The 13086-nt window shown below is 60.1% G+C and overlaps 4 protein-coding genes across 4 annotated transcripts; 3 read left to right on the plus strand and 1 right to left on the minus strand.

Annotated features, from left to right (window-relative positions):
• Positions 1-716: 716 nt before the first annotated feature.
• On the plus strand, positions 717-2829 carry NOG1 (Nucleolar GTP-binding protein 1; the record flags this gene model as incomplete). The annotated part of the gene is made up of 2 exons (XM_069353457.1): positions 717-827; positions 958-2829. The coding sequence occupies 2 exons, from the start codon at positions 717-719 to the stop codon at positions 2827-2829; spliced, it is 1983 nt and encodes a 660-aa protein (XP_069208099.1).
• A 635-nt stretch (positions 2830-3464) lies between these two features.
• Positions 3465-4334, plus strand: RPB7 (DNA-directed RNA polymerase II subunit; the record flags this gene model as incomplete). Its single annotated transcript, XM_069353458.1, has 5 exons — positions 3465-3476; positions 3547-3662; positions 3708-3912; positions 4099-4230; positions 4284-4334. The coding sequence occupies 5 exons, from the start codon at positions 3465-3467 to the stop codon at positions 4332-4334; spliced, it is 516 nt and encodes a 171-aa protein (XP_069208100.1).
• Positions 4335-6576: 2242 nt separating this feature from the next.
• On the plus strand, positions 6577-11258 carry Q8F55_004961 (uncharacterized protein; the record flags this gene model as incomplete). Its single annotated transcript, XM_069353459.1, has 2 exons — positions 6577-7369; positions 7579-11258. 2 exons carry the CDS (start codon positions 6577-6579, stop codon positions 11256-11258), a joined length of 4473 nt encoding a protein of 1490 aa, XP_069208101.1.
• Positions 11259-11589: 331 nt separating this feature from the next.
• Positions 11590-12808, minus strand: ADO1 (adenosine kinase; the record flags this gene model as incomplete). Its single annotated transcript, XM_069353460.1, has 3 exons — positions 11590-12441; positions 12548-12727; positions 12764-12808. The coding sequence occupies 3 exons, from the start codon at positions 12806-12808 to the stop codon at positions 11590-11592; spliced, it is 1077 nt and encodes a 358-aa protein (XP_069208102.1).
• Between the last annotated feature and the right edge of the window lie 278 nt (positions 12809-13086).

A 13086-nucleotide genomic window follows, 5' to 3' on the forward strand; every position in this document is an offset into this window, starting at 1 on the left:
GGTGTAGGAAAGGTGGATGTGAGTGGGTGTAGGTAGGACGGCGGACGGGCAAGCGTGATCGCGCGAACAACGGAGAGTGCTGGGCAGGCCGACGACTGAGTGGGTGCGTCGGCTGGCTGGGCGGGCTGGGCTGGCTGCCTGGCTGGCTGGTCGCCTCGACAATGGCAGTGTGGCGCCGTTGTCATTGTACTGGCTGGCTCGCTGGCTCCAGCGTCCTGGCTCCTGTCCTGACTTGCTCCTCGGCTCCTGACTGTATTCACTGCTTCCCATATCCCGTTTCCAGCCAGACACTGCCGACTAGAATCCCTGACTTGGCTCACACTTACACGACGCATACGGCAAGAATGGCCACCTACGACGACGACGACTAGTGTTTACAGATTCCAATACAAGCAATCTCTATTCATTCATCGCTCCCATTACAATTTAACCTTGGTCGTTTAAACGAGCTGACGCTTTCAAAACTCCGCAATGTGGCGATTGAAAGTTCAGGGAAATCGCGTGTTTTCCACGTGTAATAAAATAGGGGGAGCATTTAATCAGGTAGTGGCAAAAGCTTCCCCGCGCGAGAGATTTTGAAAGTCGAGGACGAGCAGACGACGGACGGTGGGTGCCCACAAGCAACAGCGACAACCTTTGCTGGTGCTCCTCCTCAACGTACTGGTTCTTGTCACCGTACAACCCTCCAACCCCGACACCCAAAAGGATCAGCCAACATGACGACCGTGGCTGGACTCCAGCGCATCGCGCCCGTGCCGACGTCGTCGGACTTCATCGATGTCGTCCTCAACGCGACGATGAGGAAGACGCCGACCGTCATTCACAAGGTGGGTTTGAAGGCTGGCGCGGGGCTGGGCTGTGCAGAGGTCGTGCTTCGCCTCCAAAGCGCCTGCAGGAGCTCTGCCTGTCCCCAGCACCAGCCACTGCTGCTCCTCGGGCACCACTGACGCCCCGCAGAACTTCAAGATCTCGCGTATCCGTAACTTCTACATGCGCAAGGTCAAGTTCACCCAGGACACCTTCGACGAGAAGCTCGGCCGTATCCTGTCCGAGTTCCCCATCCTCGACAACCTCCACCCCTTCCTGTCGAGCTTGCTCAACGTTCTGTACGACAAGAACCACTACAAGCTCGCCCTGGGCCAGATCGCTACCGCCCGTCACCTCATCTCGCAGGTCGCCAAGGACTATGTCCGCCTGCTCAAGTTTGGTGACTCGCTGTACCGCTGCAAGCAGCTCAAGAAGGCTGCTCTCGGTCGTATGGCCACGATCATGCGCCGCCAGAAGGACCCCCTTGCCTACCTCGAGCAGGTCCGCCAGCACATTTCGCGTCTCCCCGCCATTGACCCCAACACCCGTACCCTCCTCATCTGCGGTTACCCCAACGTCGGCAAGTCTTCGTTCGTCAACAAGGTCACCCGCGCCGACGTCGACGTTCAGCCGTACGCCTTCACGACCAAGTCGCTCTTTGTCGGCCACATGGACTACAAGTACCTCAGGTGGCAGGTTATCGACACCCCCGGTGTTCTCGACCACCCTCTCGAGGAGATGAACACGATCGAGATGCAGTCGATCACTGCGCTTGCCCACCTTCGCGCCGCGGTCCTCTACTTTATGGACCTCTCGGAGCAGTGTGGCTACACCATCGAGGCCCAGTGCAAGCTCTTCCACTCGATCAAGCCCCTGTTCGCCAACAAGCCTGTTGTGCTCGTTATCAACAAGATTGACATTGTCCGTCTTTCCGACCTGACGCCCGAGAACCGCGCGTTCATCGACACCATTCTTGCCGACAAGTCGGTCACGGTTGTCGAGTCGTCGACCTACACCGAGGAGGGTGTCATGGACGTCCGCAACAAGTCGTGTGAGCTCCTGCTCGCTCACCGTGTTGAGCAGAAGCTCCGTGGCAACCGCATCGAGGCTGTCGCCAACAAGATACACGTTGCCATCCCCCAGAAGCGTGACGACGTTGACCGTGCTCCCTTCATCCCCGACTCTGTCAAGACCCGCGTCAAGTACGACCCCGAGGACCCCGAGCGCCGCAAGCTCGAGAAGGAGGTCGAGCAGGAGATGTCGAGCAACCCCTGGATGGGCATCTACACGCAGGACCTCAAGCGCGACTACCAGCTCGCCGACGACTCGTGGAAGTACGACATTATGCCCGAGTTCCTCAACGGCAAGAACGTCGCCGACTTTATCGACCCCGACATTGCCGAGAAGCTCGAGGCCCTCGAGCGCGAGGAGGAGCGCCTCGAGGCCGAGGGCTTCTACGCCTCGGACGACGAGGAGATTCTCGACTCGGAGGAGGAGGAGTTCCTTGACGCCGCCGCGCAGATCAAGAAGCGCAAGGCCGAGATCAAGCTCTCGAGCCAGGCCAAGAACAAGCTGCAGAACAAGCCTGTCATTCCCCGCAAGAAGAAGCACGTCACATTGTCCGAGTTCACCAACGGCATGCGCAAGGTCGGCCACGACCCGATTGTCCTCGAGAAGCGTGCCGCGCGTCTCGTCGAGGCCAAGAAGGCCGCCTGGGAGGCTGCCGAGGCCGTGCGCGAGGAGGCTGGCGGTGACGATGTTTCGATGGGTGGTGACGATGACGTGGACATGGACGAGGCGCCCAAGCGTGGTGGCCGCGCCGCTGCCAAGAGCAAGAACGCTCTTCCGCCTGGTATCACGAGCCAGGAGCAGCTCGACAAGGCCCACAGGCTACGCTTCTTCGCCCAGCGTGAACCTGCTCGTCTCGCCAAGGCGTCCGAGTCTGACCGTCACGTTCCCATCACCCGGCCCAAGTGGATGTTGGCCGGTAAGCGTAAGGCGGGTAAGACGCAGCGCCGATAAGTGGCGTTGGGGGGCATGGCGGTCGAGCCTGCCTGCACACTCTTGGGTGTATTGCAAAAGGCCTTGGGCGAGAGAGCGAGCCCCGGCTGTGGTTTCTGGCGATTGGCGTGTATGTACTTTATACCCTACATGGAGACTTTGCATCGAGCGGGCGGGAGAGTGTCGCAAAGAAGGCCACGATTGGGACTGCTGGTTTATACTTCCTCAGCCACAAGGCCACATCACTCCACTCCACTCAAGTCTGAAAGGGACAAAAATAAACAAAATAAGAAACAATAATGCCACGTTTTGTGTTACGTAACTTTCCTCATCCAGCCAAATCCGTCGCCCCTCGCTCCGCTCGCACCAGGAAACCCTTTCAACACGTCTCGCACTCTTTTATAAACTCTCCCTCTTCACTCTTTCTCTCTTCTCTTCTTCCATCCACCGTCAGCCCCGCGCTCCCCACACGCCAGGCAATCCACCCCGCCCTAGCGCACAGGATTGCGGCCCAGGCAACGCGGACGACGGCTGGGTCCGTGTGACGAACGGGTCGCACGACAACCCGAGGAGAACAAAACAGGCGCCGACGGACGGACGCACGAGCGACGAGTCTGCTGCTTCGCTGCTGCAGACACTGACACGGCCTCGTAACCATGTTCTTCCTTGTTGGTGTCACACCACTGGCGGACGCGGAGCGCTGACGCGGGCGATTGTTCTTACTGTTCATTCACGTAGCGTCAGCTCACGCACACCATCCTTCTCCACCCATCCTACTTTGGAGCCCAGCTTGAGGAGTACCTCCGGCAAAAGCTCTACGAGGATGTCGAGGGAACGTGTAGCGGAAAGTATGGGTAAGTCTGGGCCACTAGATGGGAGGGCAGAATCTGACGAACCAGCTACATCATCTCGGTGGTGACGATCAACGACATTGGCGAGGGCAAAATTATGCCATCGACAGGACAGGCAAAATTCAAGTGCTCGTACACTGCCATTGTCATGAAGCCCTTCAAGGGCGAGGTCGTCGATGGCAAGGTCATCAACGTGAACAAGATGGGCTTCTTTGCTATGGTTGGCCCGTTACAAGTGTTTGTTTCGTCACATGTGAGTGTTGCCTCCTATTGTCCCCTCCCCCACCCCCTTTCGTGATGAATGTAAAGCATAGGGACAACAGATCCTGCGGGAATGTTGAGATGCTCGGGAGATCTTGTAGTAATTGATCACACTTTCTGAACCCACCTTCCTCCTCCACTTGTTTCCGAACAACGGACGTTGGCTGACAGACAACAGCTGGTTCACGCCGACATGAAGTTTGACCCCAACGCAAGTCCCCAGTGCTACCGCTCGAACGACGAGGTGATCCAGAAGGACACGCGGGTACGCATGGAGATTGTGGGGTGTAGGATAGAGGCAAACGACATTGTGAGTGCCGACCGCATCCGGTGATTGAGATCGGCATCTGACCGCCGCGCTAGTTTGCCATTGGAACAATCAAGAAGGACTACCTGGGCCAGATCCAAGAGTAGACACTGTTCTGGACACGCTTCGGGCGATAGAGGGCGATTCTGAGGCGGCGGCTACCGTCCCCAGGAGACAGCATAGTATTGTATACCCCATCATCACTACCATTCATCAGACAGCCCCCGGGGTTTGATTAGTACAAGAACAGAAGTCAATGTAGCAGTCAACATATGCGTGCGGCGAAGGTGGCGGGCGGCGGCGGCGGCGCGTCCTCATAAACGTGCACGGGGGGGCGAGGTTGCAGGACGCTATGAAGCGCGGGTAAGTGGACGCCACTTTTGCTTGGCAGTTGTGGCATGGTGCACGAGGTGGGGGGACGTTTGGCTCGCACTTATCAAGCATGGCGGTTGTTTGACCCGGAACCGAAGAGGCACAAAGTACAAGGTATGCAGGCAGGCGCCAGGCGCAGTCGTGCTGTGGGAGCAGGGGCGACGAGCTGGGGCCGATGGGCAGGAAGAGCGCCGCGGCAGGGCCAGAGTGGACGCGTACTGCGCCACGCGATGTTGGCGAGGCTGCTGCGAGTCGGCCTCGATGTCGACGACGCCGGCCGGGCCAGGCCAGTCGCTCGTTCGTGCATACAATGGCAACATGTGGGCCCCGTCGAGCCTCATTCCGCTGTCACGAGCTCGTCGCGGTGCTTTGGGCGGCGGGGTGCCGGGCCTGCTCTGGCGCGCTGGCTCGAGCCAGCTCGAGCCCTTCGTGCATGCAGCAGCAGTAGTAGCCAGCAACAGGAGTGACACCAACAACACGACCCGACCCAGGGTGCCGAAAATTGAGCGTACGCGTCCTGCGTGCCGCGCCGGCGCTTTTCCTTCCCTATGACGCACAGCGACGGCCGCGGCAAACAGAGGCTACATCCGACGTACGTGGCTTATGGCACGCAACTTGGATCTGCCTGCATGCCAGCACAGCACAGCAAGCATGCACAGGTCGGCGCTAGCTGAGGCGGCGGCGTGTGGGCGTGGCCCCCGACGCCGATGCATGCTCGACACACTCGACACACTCGGTCAGTCAGCACACGCGCGCCGGGGCCGGCGGGCTCACTGCCTCACGGCGTCGCGGTGACCCAAGCTGTAATCAGACGCCGGCGGCCGGAAAGGAGGCCGAGGCGAGGGGTTTTTGGGTGTAAACCCTGCGCCGACCTGCCAGTAGAGATTTGGCGGGTGATGCTTTGTGACGCAGTGACGTGGGGTGGGGAGGGAGCGCTTGAGTGAAAAAGAAAAAATGGCCCCCGGTGGCCGAGGGGCATGGAGGGAAGGGAGAAAGAGCCCAGGGGCCAGGCCTAGGAACGGCGAGGCAACGCCCATTGCAGGGAAGGGTTGGGCGAAAAAGGGAGAGTGTATGGTGTGTGTTTAGGTGTGCAGTGGGTCATGCCGGGTGGGCGGGGAGGGAAGGAGGACGAGGGACGCCTGTGGGCTTGCTGATCGATCAGTGACGAAGAACCGAGACGAGGACTGGACTGCGACGACGACCGACAGACGACGACGACGACGGCGACCGACGGCTGCGGCCACCGGCGGATCTGGCTCTGGAGACTCTGGCTCTACAGCTGCAGCACGACGACGTATCAACTCACGCCCACCCCCACGCATCCTGCCCATCTTGCATGTAGATGCACACTCGACTCGTCCCTCACTCAACTCGCCATCACTCGACCCGCATACATCACCACCACCTCCACTCGGATCGTCTTGTCGGTCAGTAAAGTCAGCCAAGCCTCCGCATACCCCGCCCCGCCCGCCCCGCCGCCCGACCCTCGGCCTGCGTGCAGCACACCCACCCACCCACCGACCCACAGAGCGGCCAATGACGACGCAATAGGGGCCAAATCCAACAGACACGATTTTGCGGCCTACGCGGTTCCTCTGAGCTCAAAGTAAGCAAGCACCAAAGCACCCCAACCCAAGCGAGCGTACCACAACCGCCGCGGCCAGCACGCACGCACCGACAAGCATAGCAACCTCGACCTTCCCTCGACCTCCAACTCTCTCTCGCTCTCTCGCACCCCACCTCCACTACTCAATCACCCACTTGCAACGGTCTGCGCGCACCCCCCTGCAGCAGCACCCGCGCGCGCTTCTCTGCCGCCGCCGCCGCAAGTCAGTGCAGTGGCAACTGCGCACCACCCCCCCATCCACCCCGGCCACCTCTCGGCCCCCTCGACACCGCGACCAGTAACCAGTGGGACGACCCGCACCACCCACCATTTCATCCCCACCCCCCCAACAACCACCACCAGCCCAAGCCATGCCGGGCTCAACATCGGGGGCGCCCCTCGTCGCCCACCGTAAACGGCACAAAAAGGACTCGTGGTGGTCGCGCAACGTCTCCAAGCCAATGGAAAAGCTCAACCCGACGAGATTGTTCAGCAGAACCCCAGTGCTCGGCGTCCAGCGCACCCTCTACTTTGGCGAAGGCCTCCCCGCCGACTACTTTGACAAGAAGGGCCGCGTCCTCAAGTCTAAAAAGTTCTGCACAAACCAGGTCGTCACTTCAAAGTACACAATCATCACGTTCCTTCCCCGCAATCTGTTGGAGCAGTTTCGACGCGTCGCAAACATCTTCTTCCTCGCAATCAATATTCTCCAGTTCTTTCCCAAGTTTGCGACCATCTCGCCGGGTCTCGTTATCCTGCCCCTCATTGTTGTTCTCGGTATCACGGCCATCAAGGACGGCTACGAAGACTTTAAGCGTCACCAGGCAGACCACTTTATCAACCAGTCGATAGTCCACGTTCTTGGCGGCGAGGGCTACGAGAATGTCAACCCCTCTGGATCAAAGGAGAAGACATTCATCAAGGGCATTCCGCTTCCTGGTCGACGCAGCAAAAAGTCCAAGGCAAAGGACGAGGACGACGACTCGTCACAAACCAGGCCCACTGGTGAGAACCTGCAACGTCTCCGCTCCCAGGTCACCAATTGGGACGACGACGACGAGGCAGCCGACTCGCCAAACGAACTCGGTTGGCACCGCACCATGTGGGAAGACGTCAAGGTTGGCGACTTTGTCAAGATTTACGACCACGAGCAGATTCCAGCGGGTGAGTGCGCGTTTGTTGTTGTTTGTGCGCTGGGCAGGAGCGTAGGGGAAAGCTCCGTGCGCTAGGCAGGCGGCGCCGCGCCGCTGCCGCCGCACTCTGACGCGGACACGCGCACACTCCTCCCTCCCCCCCGCCCGGGTGGCGGCGTCTCGAAACATTGCTCGGGCGGTGTCTGTGCTCATTTTTGTGACTCCCCTGACACACCTTAGATATCATCGTTTGTGCAACTTCAGAAGAGGAGGACATTTGCTACATTGAAACAAAGAACCTCGACGGAGAGACAAACCTCAAGTCTAGGCATGGCGTTTCTGGCCTCAATGTCCTCGACTCGGCCGCCGCGTGTGCGAGCATTCACATGCGCGTAGAGCTCGACGCCCCAGAGGTCAACATGTACCGCCTCAACGGAAGTGTCACTATCCAGCACGGAACACTTGGCCAGGGAATCGGCCAGGAGCCAGAGGTCCACCCCATCACGCTCGACACGACCCTTCTCCGCGGCTGCGTCCTCCGCAACACGGCCTGGGTCATTGGTTTCGTCGCCTACACCGGTACCGACTCGAAGATTGTTCAAAACTCTGGTCGCGCTCCCAGCAAGCGCTCCAAGGTCGAGCGTCAGATGAACCCTCAGGTCCTCTTCAACCTTGTCGTCCTCGGTGTCATTGGTATTGTCTGTGCCATCGTTGATCACTTCAACGAGAAGCGCTGGGAACGCGAGAATACTTACTGGACTCTGTTCTACCACAAGGGTGACAACCCCGACATCAACGGTCTCATTACCTTCTTCAACGCCCTCATCACCTTCCAGAACATTATCCCCATCTCGCTCTACATCTCGATCGAGTTTGTGCGCACCATCCAGGCCCTCTTCATCTTCTGGGACCACGATATCCGCTACTTCAAGGGCGGCGTCAAGTACCGCACCCTCGCCAGGACGTGGAACCTGTCCGACGACCTCGGCCAGATCGAGTACATCTTCTCCGACAAGACCGGTACCTTGACGCAAAACGTCATGATCTTCCGTCAGTGCTCGGTAGGCGGAAAAATCTACTACGGCGAGGCACCGGCTCCCAGGCCTTCGATGGATCCCAAGAAACTGTACGAGCTCAAGAAGACCATCACCGGCTCAGACAACTCGGCCGACGATGAGCTCAAGAAGAAGACCGAGGCCGAGCGCGAGATTCCTCCGTTCCACGACGCCGAGCTCGACGCCGACCTCGGTGACCAAGACTCTGAGCAGTCGCGTCTCCTCCACGGATTCTTTGCAGTCCTCGGCCTCTGCCACACTGCACTTGCTTCCGAGAACGAGGATGGCGTCATCGAGTACAAATCTCAGTCACCCGACGAAACCGCTCTGGTCCAGGCCGCGGCTGACGTCGGCTTTGTGTTCCTTGGCCGCGACAAGAACCTTCTCAAGCTCAAGACTCCCTTCTCTGACGAGCCCGACGAGTACGAGCTGCTCAACGTTCTTGAGTTCAACTCGGCGCGCAAGCGCATGTCGGTTGTTGTTCGCAAGCTCGACGAGCACGGCAGAATCTTCCTCCTCACCAAGGGTGCAGACAATGTCATCTTCGAGCGCCTCAGCACCGAGGTTGGCCAGCAGAAGATCAAGGATCAGACCGACAAGGACCTCCAGGTGTTTGCCAACGAGGGTCTCCGTACCCTCTGTCTCGCTTACCGTGTCCTCGACGACGGCGAGTACGAGGAGTGGGCCCAGGACTACCACGATGCCGAGGTCTCCCTCCACGACCGTGAGAACAGGATTGACGAGGTCTCTGCCCGCCTCGAAAAGAACCTCACTCTTCTCGGCTCCACGGCTATCGAGGACAAGCTCCAGGACGGTGTTCCCGAGACGATTGCCGACCTCAAGCGCGCCGGCATCAAGGTCTGGGTCGCCACTGGTGACAAGCTCGAGACTGCTGTCGCTATTGGCTACACCACCAACCTCCTCACTGCCGACTCGAACCTGATCATTGTCCGTGACGGCAACCACTCGATCTACGATCAGCTCCGCGGCGCCTTGGAGGGTTTCTTCGGCGACGACTCTCTCACTCGCCAGCCCACCCACACCCTCGACCACACGTTCACTCGCCAGTCGACTCAGCTCCAGCGTGTCAACACTGGTGCCGCTTCCCTTGTCGGTGAAGACAACGGCCAGCGTCCCGGAGGCTTCTCGCTTGTCATTGATGGCCACGCCCTCACCCAGTGCTTTGAGGACGAGGACACTTCCGACCTCTTGCTCGCCCTCGCAGTCAAGTGCAACACTGTCATCTGCTGCCGTGTCTCGCCTCTGCAGAAGGCCCAGATTGTCAGCCTCATCAAGGACAACCTCGGCGTCATGACTCTTGCCATCGGTGACGGTGCCAACGACGTGAGTATGATCCAGACGGCCCACGTCGGTGTCGGTATCTCTGGCGAGGAAGGTCTTCAGGCTGTCAACTCGTCCGACTTCGCCGTTGCCCAGTTCCGCTTCCTTAAGCGTTTACTCCTCGTCCACGGCCACTGGTCCTACTTCCGAAACGCGACCATGATCTGCAACTTCTTCTACAAGAACATTGTCGGTATGGGTGTTCTCTTCTGGTTCATGATCTACTGTGGTTGGTCGACAACGTACGTCTATGCCTACGTCTACCTCCTCTTCTGGAACGTCTTCTGGACCATCGCTCCGGTTATCGGCATTGGTGTCTTCGAGCGCAACATTGACGACGACATTCTCATGGCCCTGCCCGAGCTCTACCGCTACAGCCGCAGCGGCAAGTACTACAACTGGCCCCGTTTCCTCTACTACATGTTTGAGGGTGTCTACCAAACCGCCGTCGTCTACTTCATCCTCTGCTACGCCTACGACACTACCAGCACTCGCGGCGACGGCTACGAAGTCTTCAAGGACGAAATGTCGACGACCATGGCCATTGGCGCCGTCATGATTGCAAACCTGTTCTCGGGTCTCAACATTGACGCCTGGTCGTGGTGGGTCGTGTTCGGTGTTTGGATCGGTCCCGTCCTCATCTGGCTCTTCACCGCCATCTACTCGGTCATCAAGCCCAGCATGTTCTGGACTGGCGTCTACGGTAACGACGTCTTCCTCTTCCGCTCGGCTGCGTTCTGGTTCGGCTGGCCATTTGTCATCGTCTTCTCGCTCATGCCCCGCTACCTCATCAAGTATGCCAAGCAGAACATCTTCCCCAACGACATTGACATTATGCGCCTTGTACGCAAGTACCACCCCGAAGCCAACCCCTTCACCGACCCCATGCTCGGCGGCAAGCTCAACGTGGACCGCGGAGAGGAGAGCCCCTTCGCCCACGCCGGCAGCCGTCCCACAACCCCCGTTCAAGTCGACCAGCACGACAAGAACAACATTGGCCTGCAGACCTTCTCGTCCCCTGGCGGCGACCGTCCCACTGCGATGCGCCCAAGCGTCGACATTGGCCGCCCCAGCTACGACTCGCGCCGAAGCTTCGACAGCGGCCGCCGACCAAGCATGCAGTATGGCGCCAACCGCCACGCCCGTGGCTCTGCCCATGACATGTCGACTGGTCTTACCCGTGAGGCTTCGCGCGGTTTCGACTTTACAATGGAGGAGGGCGGTGTTGCGGTGCACCGCATGCAGTCGCGTCTGTCGGAGGCGTCTGCGCACCGCCGCAAGTACACTCTCCGCCGATTGGGCATGCAGAACCGCGCCAAGGAGACGGAACGCGATCCCTCGGCTCCGGCCTCGCCTTCCAACAACCCCTTCGCGCGCGTCATCCGCGAGCGCGCTGGTTCCATTCTTAGAGGTAACCGCAACCGCTCGAGCACTGTCAACACGCGCAACTCGAGAGCACTGAGTGAGGGACTGTCAGATCACGCCCCAACATCTCCCCAACTCCATCCCCAGCACCATCCATAGGAATAATCGTGTGAATAGGCGATAGGCCTCTGCTTGCTGTACAAGTACCCGTTACTCTAGTTCCGATGATACAATAGACATGCATTTCCCAATAGCTTGAATGGGCAGCTCTGCACGTGCGTGAGCGCTGGCAACCAGTGTGGCCCTGCTTGGCGCGATGCGGCTGCTGCTGGCACTGTTGAAATGATGCATCCCTCTGGTCTATGGGGAGGAGGTTACAGGCTTGGGTGGGGTATGTGGGTGAGGGTATTGGGAGTTGGTGCGGCTGTTGAGGCCGAGGAGGGACCTGAGCAACCTGAGACCTAGACTAGAGTACCAACATGCAAGAGTTTTAGAGGATCTGGACCTTGGGGAACTCGAGGGTGGCACCGTTCTGGCCGACGCACATCTGGCCGAGCTTGTGGCCAGTCTCGATGGCAACGTCGAGCGACTTGCCGTTGGCGAGGGCGCCGAGGAGGCCACCGGCAAACATGTCACCGGCACCGTTGGTGTCGATGATCTTGTCGGCGGCGAGCTTGGGGACGGGGTACGTCTTGGGGTTGGCGTCGGTGGGGGCGAGGTTGGCAGCCGAGGCCGAGGGGGACGACGAGGCGACGAGGGTCGACTCGGCACCCTGGGTCACAATGACGAGACGGGGGCGCGACGCGTTCGACTTCGAGAAGCCGGCGAGGGTGGTGGCGATCTGCTCGAGCGAGGCGTCACCGAGACCAGCGGCCTCGGCGTACGCGGCGGCCTCGGACTCGTTGCCGATGAGGATGTCGACGTGGGGGAGGAGGTCCTCGAGCTGGACTTTGAAGAACTGGGGGATGAAGGGCGCCGAGAGGTTGAGGACGACGGTGCGGCCCGTGGCCGAGGCGTGCTTGGCGACCTCGAGGGCCGACTCAATGCCGTGGGTGAGGAAGTAGCCCTCGATGTAGATGAGCTTTGCGCCGGCGAGGGTGGCGGCAATCTCGGGCTTGGCGAGGTGGTCCTTGGAGAACTGCTCGGCGGCGCGGAGCGTCGTGACGAGCGAGCGGTCGTGGTTGGACAGGATGACGGCGCACGCGCCGGTCTGGGCGGGGGCAGCCTGGACCTGGTAGCGCGAGACGACGCCCTCCTTCTCGTTGACGGCGGTGAGCGTCTTGGCGAGGTCGTCGTCGCCGACGGATCCGATGTAGGCGACCGAGCCGGCGGGGAGGAGGTACTGTGGAGTTAGTGGCGGAGCGCAGCGACGCTGCGGGGGGTTGTCGACGGAGAGCGCACGGAGCACCCGGGGCACCCAACCCGACCCCCAGCCCGACTCGACTTACCGCAGCACCGCGGGCAGCGTTCTGGGCCGCGCCGCCGGCGACGTACGAGACACCGGGGTTCTTGACAATCTCCTGGTAGATGGGGAGGTGCTTGTCCTCGGCGAGGATGGCGTCGTTGGCCTTGAGGCCGTACTTCTCGAGGTACTTGGGGCCGTCGACGGCGGGGACGGTGATGTCGAGCTGGCATTAGCTTGGCCGCTGGGGGGGGGCACGCACGAGGGGGTTGCCGATCGAGACGACGATGGGGGTGACGGCGGCCATTTTTGCGTTTGGTTGTGGGTGGGGTGGGGTGTGGGTGGGAGTGAGATGGGAGATCGAGATTTCGAGATTTCCGTCAAAGACGACGACGAGAGCACGTTGTCGTGCCACCGACGAGCGACAGCGACAGCCAGCCAGGGACATTAACGGAGGCACGCTGGGCCCTGGCGCCTGGGTGGGTGACGACTGGTGGATTATCTTTGGCGCTTTAATCGTCATTAATCCCACGCAGGCGGTCAGTGGCGCCGAGCCCACCTCCACTTCAATGATCCACCTGCGTC

The sequence above is a fragment of the Vanrija albida genome (assembly GCF_041260175.1).
Source record: "Vanrija albida strain AlHP1 chromosome Unknown contig_4, whole genome shotgun sequence".
NCBI lineage: Eukaryota > Fungi > Basidiomycota > Tremellomycetes > Trichosporonales > Trichosporonaceae > Vanrija > Vanrija albida.